Below are 25,791 nucleotides of genomic sequence, written 5' to 3' on the forward strand. Positions count from 1 at the left end.
GAGAATTTCACAAGTGCAACAAAGCATTCTATAGTATGTCACGTTTGTGTATAATGCCTGGCCAAGCCAACTTGCTCGTAAATACAAAACACCAGTAATATATTTTGTTTAACATTTTTGAATCTTACAGAACTAAACTAGAATCCATAATTAAGATATCCTCATGTTTATTTATAAATATGATTCTACAACAAATACTACTTGTAAGCAGCTCTGTTACCAGGTTTTTAGGTTTAGCTTAAACACATACACACACACACACATTTTCAGTTGTGGGAGGCATTACAATGTTATAGTCCATGCAGTTTTCTGAGTTCTTTGAGACTAAACCAGCCCTAGAAACCAAAACACTAGACAAGTTTAGAAGGTGGGCAGAAAAAAATTAATTGGGGTAAATAGCACATAACAACCAGACAATGTGATATTCTGCAGCAACATGAAGTACTTCAGGGTTGGCCTGCTCTCCTTTTTAGAACTAATTTCATCATGTGAGTTTAAGAATGTGGACATTTTACCATTATCAAGAGAATTTGGATAACATGTTTCTTTTGTGCTAACTTGACTTCCCTGAATGACCTAGTTAGTGAACTTGTCACCAATAATTTGGTCACCAGGCAAATCAAGCCTGAAAGAAAGGAAGCCAGTATTCAAAATACCATGTTGCTATCTGAACCTACTCAAATGTTTTATTTTCAGCATGTATGTGTAACCTTAATTTGAGGTGTTTAAATAAAACAAATACCATCAACACCAAGATAGCATGACAGCACCTCTTCTTCTAAAGTTTAGGTTTTGCCCAGTATTCCTGATACAAGGAATAGCCCATACCAAGAGTCATTGCTCCCACAACAAAGCCTTGGGCTGCCACATGCATGTGAATTAGGTGAATGGACATTTTAGTATTTCCCCTGCTCTTCAGTTTGTATAATCCATATGCAACAATTGCTGCAAAACCTGCCATCCCAATCAGGACAAATGGTGCCTCTTTAGCTTTTTGGATAAGTTTAGATCCCTGATCTTCATCATATAGAGAAACATCTGTATTGGTTGACATGACTGGTTGAAGAATCTTCCACCACCAACAACACGTCTTGAGCTTCCACTGGCCTCAATGTGTTTTATTTCACAATAAACTAATGTGATCCTGGGAGGATCACACAAAGTGAATGAAACTGGTTTCCCAAAGAGACTAATGGAGGAAGGGAATAATGGTAATTTAAACTTAATTTTGAACCATGAAAATTTATTATTTATTAAAAATGAGACATTAATCAACATACCAACATTTTATAATTAGACGAAACACTTGAATAAATGCATTTTTGACTTATTGGCCAAATAGTTACAGTGTTTCTTTACTTTTGCAAGCCTTTATGTGATGTTTTTACCTTGTTAACGATGGGAAAAAAAATCACCTATTACCAGCTTTGCGGCCTTAGAAATTTGTTCATGCAGTTGCCTGAAGCTGAATATTCTCTTGGTAGAATGACTTCTAATCCACCCTGACAATTTGTTCACTTACCTTGAGAAATGTAACTTCTAGAGGCACCAAATAGGCAAGCCCTCTGACCTGCACATTCTTTTCTTACAAGAATCTACATGAGAAATCATTATTATAAAATATACTCCATTTGTTGTATTATATACATTTTATCTACTCCTGAAAACAAACCTATAGTTAGATATTGTTTTACCCATTTTAAGGATACGAAATGAGTATCACTTAAGTGAGTTAAGTAACTACCTTAAATTTATAGGGTCAGTGACTGATGGAGACAGGATATAAATCCAGGTCAGTCAAGCACCCAAATCTACACTCTTTAATAGTTCTTTTAGTGTACTTAGAACACATTTATACTTTAGAAGACTTACTAAATAGTAGTGTCCACCTAGGATACTCCAATATATCCATCACCAAATTGAAGCTATACTTGCCATAGAGACAGACATACACGTGTACATTCTTTCCTTAATTCCAAAAGTTATACATTCTTTTTAAAAGATAAAAGGCTAAAATAAAGGAATTCTTACTCAACTGAGAGGCATTCTGCTTCTTATGGTGACTTCTACTTATGTTTGTTATTTCCATCATATATTGATGTAATTAATCTCTTCAAGTTTTGAAGTACTGCATTATTCCCATCAGTAGTCACCAACGTGGCACTCTTACAGAGATATTTTCAAGACTATGGCATCATACCTAACACCACATAAGCTGCTTTGATAGACCATTTTATTGAACAGTATAGTTTACTAACAGAAAGTAAGTATTGCTGTATGGTATGCTAATATTTATCACTGGTGACCTTAATGTTTACCTGGAAATTTAGTTATAAGCTTGTGCTTTTATATGAACAGTGTCTTATATTGCATACCAAAAATTCAGTAATTTAACCAGAGAAGATATTTTTTTATTAGAGAAATGATTAATAGGTATTAGAAAAGATATTAAATTACTTGCTTTCATTAGATAGTTCTGCTGGTTAGATTTATTAGCTGACTATATTATTAAAAGCAGAGAGAATTCAGGTCTATGATTCAGGTTTAGAATTTAGAATGATGGATTTTTAATTGAGGTACTTTCATTCTTGATCTTCACTATTCAACTTATTTTATTTTTTAACTTATTTTCCCTCTTTGTCTCTGGATTATATTCTACAGTATTCAACAAGGGTAATTAGGTATCTTTTCTTTTTATTACAAATGAGTATCATAAAAGCAATTTTCATAGTAAATCTTATTTAAGAAGAGCCAAGGACATTTCAAAACAGGTGAAAATTTTAGTTATCCTCTATGTCTGAATGGTTGTGGGTGAGTGTATGACTATGACTGAATTGGTGAGGATGTCAGTGAGGGCAGGTGACCTGAAACAAGCAAGAAGTTAGCAAGCACTTACATAACAGTGCATATACATCAGGTGGTTTGTGCATTTTGTATGTAGTTCTCTAATGTACAGTGAATGATTAAATATATGCAAGATATTTGACACTTGTGTATGTGGAACTCCATAAATGATGGATATGTTTAAATCATTACTATTTACATGCTTTCTTTCCTGTTGAGTTCTGCCTTCCAATGAAATCTCAGGTTTGGTTGGGAATGAGGGTAGGAAGGGTTTAGGTCAGGCCTGGGCATGGTCCTCAGGTGGAGGGAGGTTGAACAACCAGGATGAATGCTATGTGTGGTGCGAAGAGCCTGGTAGAAAAACATCAAGCAGATTTCCATCTCGCTTGTGCATGTGAACCTATTAAGCTGCATTAGAACCTATTTCTTGCCAAAGCCAAGATTGAGATCGTATTTCACAGGTGTCCTGAGGCAGAAAATAATATCCTCCCCATTCTCCTTCCATTCAGAAAACCACATGAGGGAAAGGCAAGTGTGGGTGCGGGTGCAGATGGAAATCAAGTAGGATTCCATCCGTTGGCAATGGGCACTTCACTTTAAAATAGTGCTGTTTCTGAAAAACAGGTATCTTTGGAGACAACTGAATTTCAGTTGATCTTTCATTTATTAGTGTGTAATCCAAGCTCATCACTTGCCAATTTTAAAATACATTTGGATGGGAGAGAGTGGTTGAGAAGGTTATGAACTTAAATGCAAAATTTTATAAGATGTGCTACTATTGAGACCTAATTCAAAACAGAAAATTGAAACATCTGGAATGCATTAATTCAGTCATCAGATGTTAATGCCAGGTTGGAACTAAAATAACATTCTACAGATGGTAATATACCATATATAATTAATATTTAAGATAATAATGGGTGTTGAATAAAATGAAATAACCTATTGATATCACCTTCATTATTAACATAGTATAGTGCCCTGCATATTTATTGATATATCAAAAAAAAAAAAAAAAAGAAAACATATAATGAGAAATTCCTGAGATTTTAGAAATGGTTTTAGTTCCATTTTCTGGTGGACTTTTTCCTGAGGACAGAAAAGGTACAGGTGCTTCTTACTTCTTAGGGAAAGGAGGCATAAAACAGCCTGTGCCCAAGTCACACATTTTTGGGCACAATGCCATGCTGTATGTATGCTGTGGTCACCAGCGCAAGGGTTAATCTGGAGTCAGCAAAACCCTAGAGGTCAGTCCATGGATGGTAAACACCCAGGTTTATTATTTAAAATTTGGTGTTTATGTCTACCCATAATCTTTTTTGTTTGTTTGTTTGTTTTAACCAAGCTGTAGCTTTCATCAAATGAAATGGAGCTTTTATGAAAATAACAATTTTTATTGTTGCCTGATTACTTATTCCAGTTTTAATCATAAGTGACCCTATGGTAAGTTACCAACTCACTCATGGTTTTGCTATTACCTAGTGTATATTATAATTTAAAAATATCGTGAGATGATCATCATTACTTTTTAGTTAGTATTTATCCTCCAGCTCATTAATCATGCCATTTTCCTCTAGTATGTTTGTCTGTTATTGATTATAATAGTCCTGAAATCCAGTAGGTTTTACGTGTTGAATAAATACAAATAAAGGTTTTACATGTTGTATTCAGTAATTACTTAATGATTTATGCTCTGTAAATTATTTTTCAAAATATTTAAAAAGGATTTATCGTTGTAAACATAATTTTAAAATAAACATATTTGAATTAATGCCAGTAACAAAATTATAATTAAAAAAAGGAAACCAATATCAGTATAAGAGGCTGTCTCAATATATAGTATATTCATGAAGTTAAAGATTGTAATGGGTAATAAATTATATTAAGAGAACATCTAGTAGTTTTATAATCAGAAAAATATATAGTCATTAGAAGATGCAATTGTGCATATACAGCATCACAAATGAATGTTGATAAAATGGCAATAGTAGTAGTAGTAATAGCACATTATTATCTAACACTTATTTTGAGTTTGTCATTTAGAGCTCGGTTAGGAAAACAGAAGCCACTTTGTATTTGGAACATGTGTTTACTTAAACAAAGTGGCTTATATGATGGAGAGTTGAAAGTTTGAGGAACAGAGGTCAGGGAAGCTGCCCCTGAAGGTCAGGGGATCTGTCACCAAGGTCAAAGGGATTGACTCTGAAGATCTCAGCCTGAAGCACAGAAGTAGGTGGTTGCCAAACACTGGCCTGGAAACTGCTGTTATTTTCCAGAACCTTGTAGAGCTCCCACAGCTATACCAATGTGCAGTGGAGGTTTCAGACTTCTGGGAATCTGCTGTGAATCTTTCATCTGCCTTCGCATCTGCCTTCAGTCAACTCCAGAGAATAACTTTTGCTTCTCTTCTCCCTTCCAAGTTTCCAGCAAATTCTTCACATTGGAAAATTCTGACCCAGAGCATGTAAAGAAGGAGATTGTGGGAAACATAGTTCCCAGTCTTTGAGTGAAGTGTTAGACAGTCCATCACAGTAGGCTACATACAACCCAAGAACTTTGTGGATGCTTTGCAATCATTATCTTACTTAATTCCCCTGACAACCCTATGACTTAGTACTATTATCATTCACATTTTGTAGATCAAGTCTTCAGTGTGAAAGTAACTAAAGCACCTTGCCCAAAGTCACACAGTTAGTGAGTAGAAGATGAATGATTCTAAACAGCATCCAGCTGATTTCATGGCCTGGGTGTCTAGCCACTACCTTTTCCTTGTATATTTTATTGCATTTTAATAATACTGTTGATAGTAGAAAGTATGAATAAAATTTTCTTTTGGTAACAGCTGCTATACATTTTGACTGCAGCATGAAGCCCCAAGTTTAGCTTGTGAGTGCAGACAAGGTCACACTAAAATTAAAACCTGCATTTTATCTGTCCCTAAGTCCTAAGTTTCAAATTTCCACAAGTGTTTTGTTGAAACTATGTCTTCCATTGGTCTTTCATTTCATATGCGTTGATAGCCAAAATCTTCCATGGAATTTTATATCACAACTTTTGTGCTATTGGTAAGAAGAGTAGATCGCTTCCTTTCTCTCCCTGGAAGCACTGTTTCCTGATGGTCGTCTGGTTCTGTATTTGAGCCTGGCCTGCTGCTCGAGACTCTTTTTGTGCTTATGGGAAATGATTCCTGTGAAACTTTCTGCATTTGGTTTCTGTCTCCAACTTGTTCCAGCTGCTTGATGTCTGTCTGTCTTCCTCAAATCTACCAGCCCATCAGTTCTGCCTCAATGTGTCTAAATCCTAATGGTGGAAGTAAATCAGTACTTTTATTGCCTGGAACATCTCTGTGCAAACATAAGGATTCAGATTTTTGTGCTTGGAAAAAGGGCTTCTCTCAAATTCAAATAATCAAAATTGTTCAAATACTAATGTCATTAGATACATGGATTAAGTAAGGGGCAGGATAATTCCTCTTAATAATATAATAATCTAAAACTAGAGTCTTGCCAAACCATGATACTCGACATACCCTATTGCAAACATGTACTATTATCATTTCACTAATGACTGAAGGCCTGTGTCTTCAATCTCATTTATTCATTAATGGAGTATAGGGGCTTTCAAAACTACTTAACTAGATTGATTGTATCATTAAAAACTAGTTAACTAGATTGATTGTATCAGATAAATTTGGGTGTTTTTTTTTTAATTGTATGATCCATCTTCAGAAGAAAATACAGGAACACGTCAGTTTATTTAAAATATGTATATATGCTCAGAAACTTCCCATCTAATTTTAAAGGTTTTAAAAAAATGAGCACATGAGGTCTTCTGAGGTTTCATGATAGAAATTGCTGTGGCTTTAAAGCTCTGTTATCTGACCTAATTTTTCTTTATCTGAGTGCCCAGGCCTTCTGTACAAGAGTAATCTAGATGGTCCTTCTATTTATTTTTCTTTCCAATTTCTGGTAACCTTTGTAATGTACAAGGAGTTCAAATAGAATATAATACATCTCTTCTACAGAAGCAAAATCTCAAATGCTTTAAACTGCCTTCCATTCATACATAATTAGGGTTTAATTGAACCCTGCATTGCTTTACAATTGCCATTACAATGATAAAAAAATGGACTCTTTAGTTATAACTATAATAATAGAGATTTTAAATAGGAGAAATAAAGAACCTGTGCCAGCTGGTTGATTTCTGATCTGTTTTACAAATATAAAAATTATTACATTTGTGCTATGTATACCTTCTATACACAATGTATGTATAGTAGAAATCCTTTGTGTTTTTTAGACACAATTTGCACATTTTTGAGATACTGTGAATTATTTCCTCATGTCTGTGTGATCAACTTGGGATCTTGTCTTCTACAAAATCCATTTAGCCTCTACTCAGATAAATTTGGGTATTGCTAGACTGTATAAATGTCAAAAATATCCCTGAGACTTGATGACAGCAGTTTCTTGGATAGAAGGAAAGATTATATTTTGCTGGGCTGAGAAACCCTTGACTGATTTAATTGTTATTTGTTGGTACAATAAGGGACTTTCGTTACTTTTGTCTTCCTATAGTCAATAAATCAAGCATTCATTCATTCATTCAACAGATATTTATTCAACATGAGCTATGAGCTGGGTAGAGTTCTAGGCCCTGGGGAGATAGTTGAGACTAAACCAGGCAGGTCCTTCCTCTAGTGCCCTAGTAGGGGAGGAGGAGAGTCAGACAACAAAGAGGTAAGCAAATTAAACAAGATGATTTTGGAGAGTGCTAATGTTATGAAGAAAATAAAATAATGAAGTGATAAAGTCTAATGAAGACTGAATAGAGAGCTTAGTAAGCTTAGAGATGGAATGATGACAAAAAGCCAGCCATCTGAGCATCTGAGAGAAGAGTGTCCAGAGCAGAGGAAATAGACCAATAACAATGACAAAAATACTGTGGATTAGAGAATTTCCAGTAACCCTATGTTAGAACTTCTGTATCTGAGTTTTATGGCCTACTCATTAGAACTGCCTCTCACAGAATCTGAACCTAAAATGACACTGACAGAATAGAATTCTGGGCTAAACCCAAAAAGATGAAATGTGATTGATATGAATGTAAAATGTTGCATAGAGGTTCATAAACCCAATTACACAGCACAAAATGGTATACACCTGGTATGACAGCTGTTCATATGCCCAGAATCTGGGGATTCTAATTGACCACAAATGGGAGATTGCTCTTTGCTGTTCCTGACTGGAAAAACCAATGTATAGATATTACCCTTAGGCAGATTTCTGCCTAATTGACGGTATCATTAGATTGTTCCAAAGTGAAACAGCCTGCTTTGGCAAGTAGAGAACTCTCCATTCCTTAAGTTGTTTTTTTTTTTTAAAAGATGAATATCTATCAGGGCTTTTGTAAAATGAAATTCTGTATGGTTTAGAGAACAGTTTAAAACACTTTCTAGTTTCTGTGAGTCTGTTACTTGTTTCTTTTATCCCTCCAATTTTTCTTTAGTTGGGACATTTATATAGAATCAAGAAAGAAAAAAATGATACTGGTATATTAAGAACACGATGAGGTTTAGTAAAAGTTAAGGTTATAATACCGTCTTTCAAAACAGAAATGGGAAGCTTAAAATATCTTAGAATATAATCTTAAAAAAGAATTTAGATTAAATTTCTAGTATGCTTTGCACTAAGTATAATAATAAAAATAAATATATCCTGATTTTTCCACATATTAGCTGTGTAACTTAGTATACTTAATTTCTCTGTACCTCAGTTTCCTCTATGTGAGGATAGTGACTTGTACCTGCCCTGAAAGATTGTTGTGATAGTTAGATTAGTTGATGTATATAAAGTAGTTAGAGGTGTAAGTAATAGTAAGTGCTATGTAAGTGCTAGCTAGTATTGCTGCTACTATTACTAGATGTAAATTGTTCTTCCTTCTGCCTTCAGGAATTAATGACCAAATTAATAACTGAGACTCCTGACCAGCCAATCCCATTTCTCATTGACCATCTTCAGTCTAAACAAGGAAGCCGTGGACATCTTCAAAGAACTCTGTCTGGATCTGCAGCTCTTTGGGCAGAAAGTGAAACATCAGGTAAATGAAAAAAATATTTTGGAGAGATTTTTGATAAGTTAAATATAAAAAGCTACAAAAGCATTTCTGATTATAATAAGATAAATCTAAATGGATAAGTATCTAGGGTTTTCATGTATTCATCCGTGACTTGGCCCATATACTAAAATTTATCATAAAATATTCTTGAATTTGAATATATTATTATGCATTATCATACAAAATACTAGAAAATGTGTATTCCATTTTGATAAAATAAGATGCAGATATGCATGAAAAAAATTCAATGAATTTAAACTGATTGTTCCAAACTTCACTTCTTTTCTTTTTATGAAGAATTTGAATTATGTGCTTCTAGTTCCTCTGTGTAGAAACGTAAACAATATATTTTTTCAAAGTTACCTTTCTTGGACCCAAACTGATGACTATTCTGTTTCCCTCAGCCCCAATTTTATCCTGCGTTTTTAGTTCCATTTTGGGAAAATTCATTTACTCTTGGACACTGGGAACCAAGCTTGCCAAGTCTGCAAGGCCTCCCCTCCCCACTAAACAATAGTGAAATAATAGAATAGGCTTAACTTGGATCTTTGCTCATAAAATGTGTGTCTAACAACTCATTTTCTTCTATACACTGGAGCCATGTAGTAAGGCCATACAAGAGTGGGTAGGGGATGGTAGGGTGGGTTATTCCCTGAAGAATATAGGCTTCTCTGTTGTCAGTTATCCATACAAAAGTTATGTGCATCATACAGGACACTACACTATGAATTTACATCGTACAAAGGAGAGAACTCGTGGTTCTTCTGGGTTTCACTTTCTTGGGTTTAGATTCTAAGTAGGATGGGGATATAGGCATTGGCTCTGCTCTTTAGGTGCCAAGATGGCATCCACATGTGAAGGCAGGCTAGATGAGTATCTGTGAGCCCATCAAATAAGAGTATTTTAGAAATCTGAGTGTCTAGAGAGACAATAGAATAGTAGTGAAAATTGAAGGCTCCAGAGCCAATCTTCCTGTCTTCATGTAGCAGCTTTATCATGTACTTGCTATGCAATGTTATGTAATTTATTTGACATTTGTATGTTTCCATTTCTTCCTCTGTAAAATAGGAATAATAATATTAGCTAACTCAGAGTGCCTATGATGAGGATTGAATGAATTAATACACATAGTAGTCTTAGAACAATGCTTGGCAGATATTAAGTACTCAATACATATTGGCTATTAATATTAGTTGTTACTTTTCAAGTCTCTTTTCCTATTCTTTAGTTACATCTTATTTAAATTATTACATTATCGAAGTTTTGCTCTGGGCAATAAAGGGAAGGCAGGGTAGTAATAACTAGCATAGGAACTATCAATTTCCCAAAGAGAAGATAAAAACTGGTACTGAACGGTCTAGCTACCCATTTGTTCTAGTTTGCTAATGCTGCCAGAATGCAAAACATCAGAAATGGATCAGCTTTTATAAAGGGGGTTTATTTGGTTGCAAAGTTACAGTCTTAAGGCCATAAATTATCCAAGGTAACACATCAGCAATTGGGTACCTTCACTGGAGGATGGCCAAAGGTGTCTGGAAAACCTCTGTTAGCTGGGAAGGCAGGTGGCTGGCATCTGCTCCAAAGTTCTGGTTTCAAAATGGCTTTCTCCCAGGACATTCCTCTCTGGGCTGCAGTTCCTCAAAAATGTTACTCTTAGTTGCACTTGGGGTATTTGTCCTCTCTTAACTTCTGCAGAGCAAGAGTCTGCTTCCAATGGCCATATTCAAAAATGTCTCTCATCTGCAGCTCGTGTGCTTTCTTCAAAGTGTCCCTCTGCCCGTCAGCTCATTTATATGGCTCCACTGATCAAGGCCTGCCCTGAATGGGTGGGGCCATGCCTCCATGGAAATGATTTCATCAGAGTTATCACCTAAAGTTGGGTGGGGCACATCTCCATGGAAACACTCAAAGAATTCCAGTCTAATCAGCACCAAAATGTCTGCCCCACAAGATTGCATCAAAGGATATGGCTTTTTCTGGGGGACATAATACATTCAAACCAGGACACCATTCTTCAGGGAGATTTTTTCTTCCTAGACTAGTATATTAGACTTGGATTTGTTTTAATAGGAGATAATTGCTTTTCAGTACCTTTCTTGATCTGCCTGTGCCATTTCCATCTGAGATTAATTGCCCTTTACAGGCAACACAAAATCAGTTGTATAATCACAACCAGAGTGTGAAGAATACCATATGAAGGTATTTTTGGATACCAACTCTAGATATTTAAAGTAAACCACAGTATAACCTCATGTTACTTGGCTAATTTCTAATTGCATTCAAGTATTTAAGCAGTCAGGTCCAAGTGTTTCTTTTTGTAGCTTTTCTTGCAGGTTTTGATCATTCTCTAGGTTTGTTACTTTTACTTCTAGTATTCCATATTTTAGTTCTAGGTTGAATTAATGCCATTACAATCTTTTTTTTTCTCCAAGAGCCAAGCCATTTGGGTATGCACACGCATGCAGGTGTGAATGCATGTGCACATCACCTCCATACTCCAAATTACGTGTGAATGCATGTGCACATCACTTCCATACTCCAAATTACCGTTTTCAGTAACTTGGCTGCTCTGTGACCACTTGAATGTGCCTGAGGTTATCTCTCTAGTCCCCCTTCCAACCTTTGATTTTTGAACCGTTGCTGACTTCCTTATACTCTGCATCAGTATGATTTAGATTTGCTACTTTACTTTCTATGATCTCTTGCCATTTTGTTAGGGCCTGAACAAGTCTACCTCCCAGGATCTTTAGGCCACCTCATTTCTCTTTTTCTTTTCTCCTTTCCAGTATCCACGTCTCAAAGTTCAAAATTCTTTTTTGCTTACTAATGGTGTTTTGTCAGTATACGTTTTTTCTTCTGGATTTACCCATTTTCTAGATTAAAAAATATAAAGCATTTAAGTCCCAATATTTACATGTAAGCTCATTGTTTTTCCATTGTTGGGGATAATATTGGAGGATGGAAAGAATCCCTTCAATTTACATCAGTTTTGGTGGAGAAGAACTGGTAATGCGTAATATTTTTTAATTCTTAAATATCCTGAAAGCACAAAGTTAGGAAAATAGAAGACGTCAGAGGAAGGATCACAGACCTTGTGACATAAGATCTGGGCTACAGTCTAGATATAAAAACCAACGTGAAATATTTGTCTTCTCTTAATCTCATTTTTATCATATTTTGAGAATCAGTTTCAATAAGAGATTTAATAAATGTGCTTTAAAATTTAAAATTATGGTTTTATTATAGTGAAAAAGAAGTTGTTCCTTTTTTGCAACTATAACTTACTACCTATTCTCATAAAATGAAAGTAGAACTTCCTCTTTAGGTAAAACACTAAAAATGACCTAGCATCTTTTAGGTTCTAGATTTCTAACTCTATGTGATAAAGAGCCCAAATACAGAATATTTCATGTATTTTAGATTATTCCTTCATTACAGGAATCTGAGTATGCCCTGTAGAGCATGGTGTATGAGTTTCCCTGCTCCACCTTAGCCCTACAGAGCATGTGTTCTAAGACCCATCCACTGTTACAACATATGTGGCCAAGGAGGAAATTTAGAAAGTTCATCTTTCATCACAACAATGAGTTTCTATGTTTTTCTCAACCAAAAAAATGGTTCAAGAAATTTTCATGTTATAACAAATACATGTAGTGCTCATTTTGTAGCAGACACTGTTTCAGGAGTTTTAAAAATATTAACTAATTTAGTTTTCATAGTATTTCCCCCCTTTTAGAGATGAGAAAACTGAGGTGCAGAGAAGTTAAGCAATTTGTCCAAGATCACTCTGTTAGTACGTGGCTGAGCTGGGATTAGAACCCAAGCAGCTTGCTGATTCCATTATTTGGTGAGATCTGGGCTCAATACCCAATAAGTTAAATTAATATTTCAATATTAGAAATTATTTCTAAGCAAAGAAGTATTAAGAAGAGTTAGAACATGAGGATTTAGAGCTGTAAAATATCTTGAAAGTGAAACAAATCTCCATATTCAATTAACAAACATTTGTTGAATCTCTGTTATGTGCCACGGGTGATTCCAACAGGCATAAATCATGTCCTAAAGTACTTAACAGCCTAATAAGGGACAGAGATGCATATATAAATAGTTGCAATGCATGTTAATCTATGATGTTATGTGTTTTATATTGGAAATTTACAAAGAACTACATGGGTACGAAGAAAGTGGAGGTTTAGGTCAGTGAAGGATTCAGAAAGACTTCAAGGTAGAATTGGGTGTGGAGTAATAGAAAAGGGATAGCCAGGATATGTTTGGGGATTTAGAGAAGACTTTCTTGTAGGTGTGATGCCTGAGCTCTGTCTTGAAGGACAAGTATCAGTTAGCCTGGCAAAGAAGGACAGAAAGGGTATGTCAGGAAACAGACACATCATAGAAAATGAAGCAGCATGGTCTACCACACTAGAGCTAGCAGCTCAGCATTTCTTGGGTTGGGTAAATAGGAGTCAGATAATGAAGGCCTGGTAGCCATCCTCCATTGGGAGATATCAAAATGGGTTTCAGTAGAAGAGGGAATCGAGCAAATTTGTATCCATCATTTGCCTGTAGTTTGGAGACTATACTTATGGAGATGAAATCAGGAAGGGCAACTCGTATGGAGTCTGTTATAATAAGCAGAGTTGAGAGATGAAAGAACCATAGAAAGTGACAGTAGAGATGGAAAGGAAAGAAAAAATTCAGGATATATTTTAAAATACTGTAATAGTTTCCTGTTGCTGTGTAACAAACTCTGTGGCTTTGAACAATGCACGTTTAGTATCTCACAGTTTCTGTAGATCAGCAGGAGTCTGGTCATGGCTTAACTAGTTCCTCTGCTCAGTCTCACATGGCTGCAATCAAGGTGTTGACTGGGTTGCATTCTCATCTGGAGGCTGGGTTGGGGAAGAATTTGCTTCCAAGCTCATTCAGGTTGTTGGCAGAATTCATTTCTTTTGGCTGTATAACTGAGGTCCCCATTTTCTTGGTGGCCATCATCCAGGGGCTGCTTTCAGCTGCTAGAGGCCACCCATAGTTCCTTGCTACATGGCTCTCTCACAACGAGGGAGTATTTCTCATTCAAGTCTGTTAAGATGGAGTCTTATATAGCACAATGCAATCATAATATTGACATCCCATCGCCTTTTCGATGTCTTGTGGTTAGAAGCATGTCAGAGGTTCTGTTCTATCTGTGTTCAAGTGAAGGAGATTATACAAGGCATAACACTACAGGGCAGAGATTATGGTGGCATCCTGGAAATCTGCCTACCACAAGTACTTAGTGACTTATTGTGCAGGAAAGGAAGAAATAATTTTAACCCCCAGTTTACTGATACAGGTAATGGGTTAAATTATGATTTAATAAAGCAAGATGTGAACACAGAACCAAATATATGAAAGTAAATGATAAATTCAGTTCCAAAGGATGAATTTGGGTTTTCCATGATTAATGGGAAACTCAGATTCCTGTGATTAATTCCAGCAGGTGGTTGGATATGAGTCTAAAGCTCTGGGGATACATCAAGGTAAGAGTCATATATGTGGCATTCAGTATCAGACAAACATTAAACCATGAGAATAAAAGAATGGAAGATATAGTTAAATTTATAGAATATAGGGTGGGCCAGGAGAAGCCAAGTATGAGATTACACCTAATGGCCTAAATTTTGTCTGTTTATTAAGATGTAAGATTGTTTGCTGAGGACAAGAGGGATGGGGATTGGATAGGGGAGATTGAATTGAGTGGTGCAAATTATGAAGAGTCACTAGGGGAAAGGGAAAATGAATTGGCAAAAGGGGGGAAAAAGACTGTTTAGCAGTTCTGGGGCCTAACTGAAGCCGAAGTCCAAGAAGTATTAATAGGAATGATCTGCAAGATTGTAATTTTTTTCCAGCAGGGCCCAGAAGTACTGGGTGGGGAGAAGAGAAATCAGTTTGAGAGACTGATGGAGTATTGTGAGGGTGGGGTGGAAGAAACGTTGCAAAGGAGTTGAAGAGATGTATGAGCTAACCTTCCAAGTGATCAAGCACAAGGCCAAGTATAAGAGGGTAGTGAACAAGGACAAGAAAAAAGTAAATCCCAGAGCTAAAGACTTTTAGGAGATCAGAGAGCAGGTAGGCATTGCAAAAATATGAGAGATCCAAAAGGATGGGAGCAGTGCTAAGTGGTGATATTTGGGAATTTTGAGGTACAGTGATTGCAGATGATAAGATCCTGTGGGTTGCCCTGAATTGGGGTATCTGAAGTATTATGAAAGTGAAGCTCTCTGCAGAGTTAAGGAAGGCAAGGAAACATGAGGCTTACTGCCTGGTGTGTCTAAGGATAAATTGGTGAACAGAGTGTCGTCCAAGTTGTTCAAAGGACAGGGGACTTGGTGTCAGTGTCCTCAAAAAGGCTGCAGGAGTGAGCAATCACAGAACCATGGCAATAATGAAGCCTGGTGAGTAGTGTAGACAGGCAGCATTTACCATGAGAGCTGAGGGATATCTGCCTTACCGCCGAGGCAACCTGTAACAGAAGCATTAGCAAACCAGAAAATCCCAGCCTTGCTTCTCCAGCCTGGGCCTGGGAGTGGAGGTGGGGTTGGGGGGATGTGACATGAAGGAATGAACACCTTTGTTTCCAGAAGGCTGCAGAGGAGGAAGTGCTGTTGTGGAAGAATGAGTTATCTGTTAAGACATGAAATGGGGGATTTTAGGATGCAGAAGTGTTTGCTTACTCTGGAATGTGTGCACCAGAAAGGGAAAAGGAAAGATTGTAGGGGGATGGGACCATATGGCAGGAGGGAGAGGGAAAGCATAGAATGATTATTGGATGCAAATATAATGAAATACAAGTTGGGTGGGAGTGAATAATGCCAGTTTAAACTTTGACTGTAATTTTGAATGATTTATTTTGTTGCATCTTTCAATTAGCTAGAAATGGTCTAAGTAGACTAAGTACGTGGGTATTCTACTTTTGAAAATAACTGAAGATAATCTTGTTGTCTTTAAATGTTATCTAGCAACTTGGGACATGACATTTTCTTCTCAAAAGTCTGTCATTTAGTATTGTATAGGAAAAAGCTGAAAGCAGACTTATTTTTATTTCTTTTCAGATAATTTATTCCCCTTGAATACCGATGTGGGATTTCTTTTTTCTGATTGTCTCTTTCCTTTGGTTTCTACTTTATTCAGTGAATCCTCCCAATGAACAGACTAGAATAGTTTTCTTCTTGTGTACATTGATATTGCTTCCATTATATTTGTTTTGATTTCTTCTTCAGAAAAGTCAACTTTGCCATCCTCCGTTCTCTCATTTTATTTGATATTCTATTTGTCTTTCTTAATATATTGACTCTCTTCTGAGGAAGTCTATCAAGTATGCTCTCTAGGTTACCGATTGAATTTTCTGCAGTATTGCTTTTATCATTTTGGCTTCAAAAACAAATTCAAATTTTGGTATTGCATTTTAGTTTCCAATCAGTATTTCCTTATTTCATCTTCTATTTTAAAAATTTCTGTCTGCTGTTTAATTTTCATCATAGATTGGTTATTCTGTCTCATCTGTCATCTTTTTGTTTTCTAGAGTCCATTTTGTTTCATTTTTGTCATATTTTAAAATGTAATGTTTTTTCATAGTAAATATTTTCCAGAACTGTGACTTTCCTCTGCATCTTGAGTGCTGTATTCTTGTTTGTTTGTTTTGTATTGCATTTATTCCTTAAAATGATATTTTTTCTATTTATTCAACTTTAACTATGGAGTACTCCATCTAGTTTTATTTGGACCAATAAACAATGTAGGTGAACTGTTTTTGGCCCCCTTACCAAATAGTGTTGGTACTGTTTGGATCCTTCTCAGATATTTTAGAAAGCAATGTAAAATTCATGACTGCTGTTAAAATTTCCAGTATCAGTTTAATCCTGTGGGTCTCTGCTAGGTTGATGAGTGACTTCCTCCTTTTTTCTTTTTGCACCCAACTAAATAACAATATCATTGTTCGATTATTTGAATCAATATGAACTTTTTTCCTTGCCAGAAGTGATGAATAAAAAAGCCACAAAATCCACTATGTCATTCCTCTCTGGCTTCTTTTACTATTGCCTTGTATCATGAGATGCTGTATTTTATGACCAGGATTCTTTCTTCCTTTTGCCATGTGCTATTAGAACAAATTATGATCCCAGAATGGATGTGGAAAGACATAAACTGACACTTTATGACTCTTAAGAAATGACTCTGATGGAGGGGCAAGGATTTTGGATGCCTAGAAATCTTCTAATCTCTTTCTTCCAGGTCTCTTTGTTATCTTAATACTGTCTGTGGAAATACTTCCTGTGTTCTAGCAGATCACTTACCCATATTCCTTGTTCCCACTGTTTTTAGAATTTTTATGCTTTTGATATTTAATGGGATGTTGGAGGTGAAAAAAATTGGATAATAGCTAGTTAAGCATAATCTTAACCCAAAAGTTTGAGGAGATATGAGTGACATTTAGCTGGCATATAATTATAAGTAGGTAGCCAGAGAAAGAATTCTGGGTCATCCATAAAACAAGGATAGTTTGAGTACTTGTAAGTTGAGACAAAAGGGCAGAAGAAAGTCTAAGGAATGCCACATAGATGAAATAGATGGGAAATGAAGATGCAGTGAAAGAGATAGAGCAGGAGAATCATATAGGTGATACAAAAATGTAATACCAGGTGAATGTAATACCTTGAAAACAAGAGAAGGGAAAACTCCATAAATCTTGATAGGTCTAAAAATGTGAAATGCTGCAAAGCAGTTGAGTGATAAAGGATTAGAAATATAATTTCATTTGGCAATTGGTGTGACATTGACCACCTTTGAAGGGGAACTATAGCAAAGTTGGTTTAATTAATCTTTCCTGAATCAGGAGATGTGGAAAAACTGGATGAATCTGTGGAGGAAAATTTAGGTAAATGTCAATGATTTCATGTGCCATATTAAATAATAGGTAAGGTAGCATCAGGTGAATGAAATTTATTTAAATGCTTAATTGTTTCTATTTAAAACAGAATACAGTGATTTATTCTGTGACATTCCTTCATTTATAGAATGTTATTTTCAGTGTTGCAATCCATGCCTTAAAAAAGCCATTCAAATAATTTCAGTTTAACATGGTGTAACCTTAACCATATCCATATTCAAACTGATTCATACCAGATTTAAAACTCACATTTACAGGGGAAATCAAACAAGAAATGCTATTGGTTATTTGCATTATTTTTGACATGAACTAATGTAAAGTTTTTGCTTGGTATATCTGATGACTTCATGGCTTTATTTTGTGACCAGTCTTGAAAACGTGTATTATTGGGTTTTTATCTGTATTTTGTTTTAACAGAACATAAAGGACCAAGAAGAGATTTCAGAAGTTATGATAAACCCTGGCAACTAAATGCAAAGAAGCCTAAAAAGTCGAAAAGTGACCTTGCTGTGTCTAATATTTCTCCACCGTCACCAGAATCCAAATCATGTAAGGGTTTGCTACTCAAATGTTACTTAATGTATATAAGTCTTTATTATTAAAAAGTAAAGAAAATGTAAGAATCGAAGCCAAACTTTCCCCCCTGAAATTTCTGGCTATTAATCCTAATGAATTTCACAATCATTTCAGCATTAATATTGAGCTTTGTTTATATGTCTATATAGTTATATAGACAGATTTATCTATCTACATCCATTCACTTACTCATATTCTCAAATATGTGTAATTGATTTAAACCAGTGAAGTCACTATGTACAAAGTCAGTTTACAAAAATCAATTGTATTTTTATATTTTAACAATGTAAATTAGAAAATGGCTTTAATACCATTTAAAATAGTGTAAGAGAACACTAACAACTTTGGGATAAAATTAATGGGAAAATGCAAATTCTTTACACTGAAAACTCTGAAACATTCAGAGAGAAATTAAAGATAAAGTGATAAACTAAAGGTGAGATACACCACTTTCATGTTCAATATTGGTAATATATCAATACTGTAAATATTGTTCTATAGATTGAATCCAATCAGTATCAAAAGTCTCAGCAGGCTTTTTTACCACTAGAAATAATAGATAAGATTATTTTTACACTTATTTGGGAAGGCAAAGGACCACTGTTATCCAAAACAATCTTGATAAACATGAACTAGGTTGGAGAAATTTTATCCTATCTGACTTCAAAGGCTTTTTATAAAATTACATTTATCAAAACAGTGTGATTTTGGTGAAAGGATGGAAAAACAGATAAACTGAATATAATAAAGAGGCCAGAAATAAACCCACATATACAGTCACATGGTTTTCCACAAGGATACTAAGTAAGAAGTTGGGGAAATAGTAATCCCCTCAACATTTGACATTTATATGGAAAAAAAAACACAGATAACTTTGATCCCTATCTTAAAGCATACAAGAAAGTCAATTTGAGGCATAAACATAAAAATGAAAACAATTAAACTTCTAAAGGAAAACATACAGGGCTATCTTTATGGCCTTGGAGAGACAAAGGACTTAGAGACATTTTAATTACTGCAGCTATATAACGAATCATGATTATTTGATAATTATTTGTCTTTCATGGTTAATATAAACCAGGAATTTGGGAGCATCTTAAGAAATTCTGGCTTGAGGTTGAGAAATTCTCTTGAGGTTGCAGTCAGGTCATGACTAGATCTAGGGTCATGGCAAAGGCTTCTTTACTTATGTGTCAGTGCCTAGGCTGGGAAAATTTGAACAGCTGATAAAACTCTAATACCTTTGGCACCTCTGGTATCTTTCTCTATCTTTATAGTGTCTTTCTAGCATGGTGAATTCTGGGTATCCCCAGATACCCCTGATACCCAGACTTGTGGCATGGTGGCTAAGGGCTTCAATGGTGCATGCATCATGAGTGAAAGATCCAGATGGAAAGTGTTTTGCCTTTAATTAACTAGCGTTTGAAGTCACAGAGCAGCATTTCCATTGTATTCTAATAGTTTAAATAGTTTTAGAGGCCAACCAAGGTTTGGGGGTAAGGAACACAGATCCCCCACCTCTCAGTGTAGAAGTGTGTCTGCCACATTGCAAGAAGAGCACATGGGATGCGAAGTGTCTTGGTGCTGCTATCATTGGAAAATATAGTATACCATAGTCTGCTCTCTGGTCTCAACAGTTGGCATATCTCCTATATGCAAAATGCACACATCCACTTCAAAGTCCTCCAAATCTCATCCCTTTAAGATATCAGCTCCAAGTCCAGAATCTCATCAGGTTCTGGTACAGATAAAGTTTCACTGAGTAGAGTTCCTCTTTATCTGAGGATCTAAGAACTAAAAAGAGCAGATTTCTTCCTTCTGCACAGACACTGAAAATGCAGTGGTGGAATAGGTATGACATGGATAATATACTAAAGACATACCCATTCAAAAAGGGTAAAACAGGAGATATTCCACATTCACTGATTTGTAGCAAGTTTGAAATCTGGTTGGAAATATATTAATTAGTACTTTGATTAAAGCTTAGTTGTACTGTCTGGGAATTATCTAGTGTGGCTCTTATCTCCACCCTCTGGGCTCTTCCTTCTGGTCCCTTTCATCCTTTTCTGTAAGTAGTAGCCCTAGTTTGCAGCAAAGTAGTGTTCTTCTGCAGCTTTTAGCCTGCAGAAGTTTTTATGGGGCGTTCACTTTCCTTTTAGTATTGTCTTTGTTGCTTTAAGTCCAAGATTATATGATTATTTTCAAAATTTTGTGGGTTTCTTTTGAGTCAGTTAATCATCTGTTTTGTGTCATATTCACAAATCTCTTTAAGATAAGTCCTTCATTTTACTTATGGCTTTTAGTAAGGTAGTTGTGGTATGCCAACCTTAAAATCTTTAGTTGGCCTTTAATGGAAAGGGTCTGCAAAGCACACCTTTAAGATCATTAGAGATCCTTTTGCCTGAATGAATGTTTCTTTGAGGCAGAACCTTAGATCATTATGAACTTCTGAACAAATGATCTCCTAGACCCATCCTGAACTTATGTTTTCTCTGAAGCCCTTTCTTAATTGAGAATTTTGGATAAGACAGGAGTGGGAACCGTTTTTATTTTTTGACTGAGCAAGACCTAGTTTCTTTACGTTTAGTAGCTCTTCCTTTAGCTTATCTCTCTCCTCTCTCATTTTACTATCAGCAGTGAGAAGAAACCAGCACACTGGAAATCTTCTTAGCTAGATCATCAGATAATTAGGTATATTTTCTATTTTTACATTATCTCAGGTCACCAACAGCCTCCTAAAGAGCCATCAGGGTTTTGTTGACATCTCTTCAAGGCCCTACCTCTCAATTTTGAATTCAATGCAACATGTTTTTTATTATCCCATGATTTCAGTGGGGGCTCAACCGGGCATATTTGACTCAGTCTTTCTCATGAGTTTGCAGGTAGCTGGTGGCTAGGTTCATCTTGAAACTTCTGCAGTCACAGAATATATCTGGTGCCTGGGCTGGGAAGACTGATTTGGGTGCTGAAACATGTAGGACTCCTTCGGCATCTCTCTCTGTTTCTATGTGGTCTCTCCAGTGTGGCAGGTTCTGGGAAGCCACACTTCTTACATAGTGGCTCATGGCTCCTAAAGCATGTGTCCCAAGAGAGAGACCCAGGAACAAGCCATATTGTTGTTTATAACCTAGTCTCAGAGGTAACACTGCAATATTTCTCTGTATTATATTACTTTTGACAGTTAAAAAGGTTCACCTAGGTTCAAGGGGAGTAATAGAAGAGTGTCAACATCATATTATCATAGGAGCAAGTGGCATGGGATAGATTTTGGTGTGTTCGTCTTTAGAATATGAAGTAAGAGGAAAATAGAGGGCACAGAAAACACAGATCATAAAAGGAAAAAAGTGATAAATTGTATTTCCTCAAAATTAAAACTTCTGCCCTTCAGAAAAAATACTATCATGTATCAGTGTCAGTTTTCTGATTGTGATATTGTATTATATTTATGCAAGATGTTACCATTATGGAAAACTGGGTGAAGAGTTTACAAGTTCTCTTTGTAGTATTTCCTATGAATGTATATGAGTCTGCAAGTATCTCAAAATAAAAAGTTAAGAAAAGCATCATCAATAAAGAAAATATGCAAGCCAAAAGGAGAGAAAATATTTACAACATATATTTGACAAACTACTCATAACCAGATGATGTAAAGAACTCCTGTAGGTCAGTTAAAAATTTAGATTAATACAACTGTAGGCTTTCGAATACCCGCATTAAAACCTTAAAATAAAATCTATAAGTAAAAATTATAAGGTACTACAAGAGTCATTTACCATGTTCAAGCAGGGTTTGTTGTAGATGTGCAAGAATATATTTTTAAAATATATTTTAAAATTGTATCTTATCAGTAGACCAAATAAGAGAAGTCATATGACATCTCATTTAATATCATGGATGTTTCTGACACAAATTATATCTACTTTTTATTTTAAAACAAATGAATTAGAATCCTTTTAGGAATAGAATATTTTCTTAACTAAAACATTGCCTAGTACAAATATTTGTATAATTAAGCTAAAAAGTTCTCTAAGTGTTTGTTCATATTTTTAAAAGACAAAAAAGAGGAAAAAAAGAGACATGCATATATTTTGAGTCATTTACTTTTTTTACATTTTTATTGCATTTTATTGTAAAATATATACACAGAAAAGTGTTAACTTTCAAAGTACAGTTTAACAAATAGTTAGCATATTTTCAAAGAATGTTAATGGTTACAGTTCCACAATTTCAGTTATTCCTTATTGTGAAATATAGCATATATAGAGAATGGTGATAACTTTCAAAGTACGATTTAACAAGTACCTATAGAGCAAATTTCAATAGTTATGGGTTCCAGTTCCACAATTTCAATTATTTCCTTCTTGCTTTTCTAGTATCCTACAAACTAAAAATAATATAATAATAATAATTTATATAAAGATTCAGTTTCTTATCTGTTGCTTCCCCTCTCTCTCCTGTGATCGCTGTCTCAATCTTCAGGGATATCTGGGCAGGAATCATTAACTTTTATATGTAGAAAAATACTGTTTTAGTTTCCAGGCTGCTAAAACTAATAGCACACAATGAGTTTGCTTGAGCAGTGGGAATTTATTGGCTCACAGTTTTGGGCATTACCAAGGCAATGTTTTTCTTCTTGAAGACTGTGGTGTTCTGGGACTGGCTGCCCGTGATCCTTAGTCCTTAGCTTTTCTGCTACATGGCAATGCACATGGCAACCTCTCCTGGCTTCTGGGTTCTGTTGACCTCTGGCTTCTGGCTGCTCTCTGTAGCTTTCTCTCTGTCTGTGACTTTCCCTATAAAGTCTCCAGTAATATATAAGGGCCCATCCTAATTCAGTTACTATCACACTTTAAATGAAGTATCTTCATCAAAAGGACCTATTTGTAGTGGGTTCATACAGACAGGAGTAGATTAAGAACATGTTTTTCCAGGTTACCATAGACCCAAGCCACCAGAAATACAAACAATTTTTAAAAATTTTTAAGACTAAAACTTAAAATTTTAGAGGAATTTTGTTTGTCCACTAGGGAAGCTAGTTAATAGCCAGGAACTGTCTGGAACAACTGTTTGAGGGACATCCATGACCAGACACATATCCTTCTCCAGTCTGGAATGGGTGGAACGGTCAAGATCATAGCACAGAACTTCTAAGTCTCCCAATCTGTGGAGGCTGGTGCCCCTCCCACACTAGCATGGAAGACTGGTCTGGAATCAATTCCCCATGGGCAAAAGAAGCAGTCTCTACTAGGAACAAGGGAAGGTAGCTCATCCAAGCTCCAATTGCAGATTTAATTAACAGATTTGGACTGCTGACATACAAGTACCAAGCACAGATAAACCCAGAAAAGCACAAAAGGAACACAGAGCTCTCTCCGTGGCAGAAAGGAGGCAGCTGCTTGTGGGGGAGAAAAAAGAAGAGAGGAGTTTGGAGTTGGCTGGGTACAGAATACTAGAAAAGGTTGTGCTCCAAGAAAAGGGGCACATGGACCCAGGTACCAACTCTGGCTCTTGATTTGTGAATAGGGGACCTGGGGACCAGCTCTGAAAAGGATTTTTTTTCTTTTTCTTTCTACCGCTCCCCCCCCCCCTTTTTTTTTTAGTTTAAAGAAAACAAACTTTTTCAGTTGTGAGCACTGCCCCAGGCAAGGGTGGCATTAAGGAATATCTGAGAAACAAAGTAGCTAGTCAGGTGAAGGAGATAATTGATAATTCCCTGAAAGGCGTATCTTCCCCAAGAAAGGGGAGGGGCAGGGCCCAGCACCAGTGGCAGCTCTCGTTCAGATAATTCAGGCCAGGGGCCCATCCTCTGCCTCAGCTTCTGTCTCAACCATTCCCCTGGCAGGGCCAGCGTCTGCTGAGGAAGGCACCATACCACTTTATGCTGGTGAAGAGCTGCAGGTTGATGAATGCCACCTGCTGGGCAGGATAGAAAAAGCAGAGAATCAAGAGGTGTCACAGGAGAGTCTGGCAACCTGCTGGGTTTCATCCCTAGGAACATTGGTACTGATTACACCCTCTTCCTGAGCCCTGGGCCTGTCTTGTCTGAAAAATCTGATTGGCATCAATCCTATCTGGGGAGACTTTCCTCAGGAAAAAAAACCCAAAAAAACAAAGAACTTCCATATAGTCAGGTCAAGGACCAGAAAAAGAAGAGCTGAAAAATTTTGATAAGTTAAACAGAAGCTATGCTAGAGGTCTAGAATAAGTTGAACTAAATGTCACAGAACGGATAGAGAACACAGCCAGCCAATAAGAAAACCCTAGGTAAGAGAGAGAAAATGATCTCAGAATAAACAAATCAGGGAAATCAGATGCCAGGACACTAGCAAAAAACCATGAGCCATACCAGAAAGCATGAAGATATGGCTCACTCAAAGGAACAAACACTCCAAATGAGATACAGGAGTTGAAACAACTAATTAAAGATGTTCAAACAAATCTAAATTAAATCAATGAATTGAAGGAAAATATCACAAAAGGGATGAGGAATGTGAAGAAGATACTGAGTGACTATACAGAAGTACTTGAAAACTTGAAAAAAGAAATGGCAGAACTTACGGGAATGAAAGGCATCATAGAAGAAATGAAAAACACAACGGAGATATACAACAGCAGATTTCAAGAGACAAAAGAAAGGATTAGTGAACTAGAGGAAATGACATCTTAAATCCAACACATAAAGAACAGTTAGCGACAAGAATGGAAAAATAAGAACAGGGTCTCAGAGAGTTGAATGATAATATGAAGTGCACAAATATACTTGTTTTGGATATTCCAGAAGGAGAAGAGAAGGGAAAAGAGGCAGAAAGAGTAATGAAGGAAATCATCACTGAAAATTTCACAACTGTTATGAAAGACATAAAATTGCAAATCCAAGAAGCACAGCATATCCCAAAAAGAATAGATCCAAATAGACCCACTCCAAGACACTTATTGATCAAATTGCTAAATGTCAAAGACAAAGAGATAATTCTGAAAGCAGCAAGAGAAAAGCAATCCATTACATACATGGGAAACTTGATAAAACTATGTACAGATTTCTAGCAGAAACCATGGAGGCAAGAAGGCAGTGGTATGACATATTTAAGACACTGAAAAATAGAGGACTTAACTGTTCACCTGGAGGAACTAGAGAAAGAAGAGCCCACTAACCCCTAAGCAAACAGAAGGTAAGAAAATAATAAAGGTTATTTCTCAAAGTTGGTTCTTTGAAAAATCAACAAAATCGATGGAACCTTAGCTGGCTGACAAAGAAAAAAATAGAGAGAGGATGCAAATAAATAAAACAGAAATGGGACGGGATACATAACTACTGACCCTGAAGAGAT

General features: G+C 36.0%; 2 protein-coding genes across 8 annotated transcripts in view; one reads left to right on the plus strand and one right to left on the minus strand.

The window, feature by feature from the left end:
* The window catches only part of C14H8orf34 (chromosome 14 C8orf34 homolog), a 480,113-nt gene that overhangs the window by 124,889 nt on the left and 329,433 nt on the right, over nt 1-25,791 (plus strand). For all 7 annotated transcript variants that reach the window (XM_037803247.1, XM_037803243.1, XM_037803245.1 and 4 more), the window contains exons 2-3: nt 8,796-8,943; nt 18,305-18,436. In XM_037803247.1, the coding sequence (XP_037659175.1) occupies nt 8,802-8,943; nt 18,305-18,436 (274 nt within the window). In that variant the 5' untranslated portion in view covers nt 8,796-8,801. The remainder of the gene's footprint in view (nt 1-8,795; nt 8,944-18,304; nt 18,437-25,791) is intronic.
* On the minus strand, nt 779-1,054 carry LOC119509504 (HIG1 domain family member 1A, mitochondrial-like). The gene has a single exon (XM_037803539.1). The coding sequence runs from the start codon at nt 1,052-1,054 to the stop codon at nt 779-781; it is 276 nt and encodes a 91-aa protein (XP_037659467.1).

Source organism: Choloepus didactylus, chromosome 14 (assembly GCF_015220235.1).
Source record: "Choloepus didactylus isolate mChoDid1 chromosome 14, mChoDid1.pri, whole genome shotgun sequence".
Lineage (NCBI taxonomy): Eukaryota > Metazoa > Chordata > Mammalia > Pilosa > Megalonychidae > Choloepus > Choloepus didactylus.

Coding starts and splice junctions, on each gene's coding strand:
- LOC119509504 (XM_037803539.1), bottom strand. CDS start 1,054: ATGTCAACCAATACAGATGTTTCTCTATATGATGAAGATCAGGGATCT.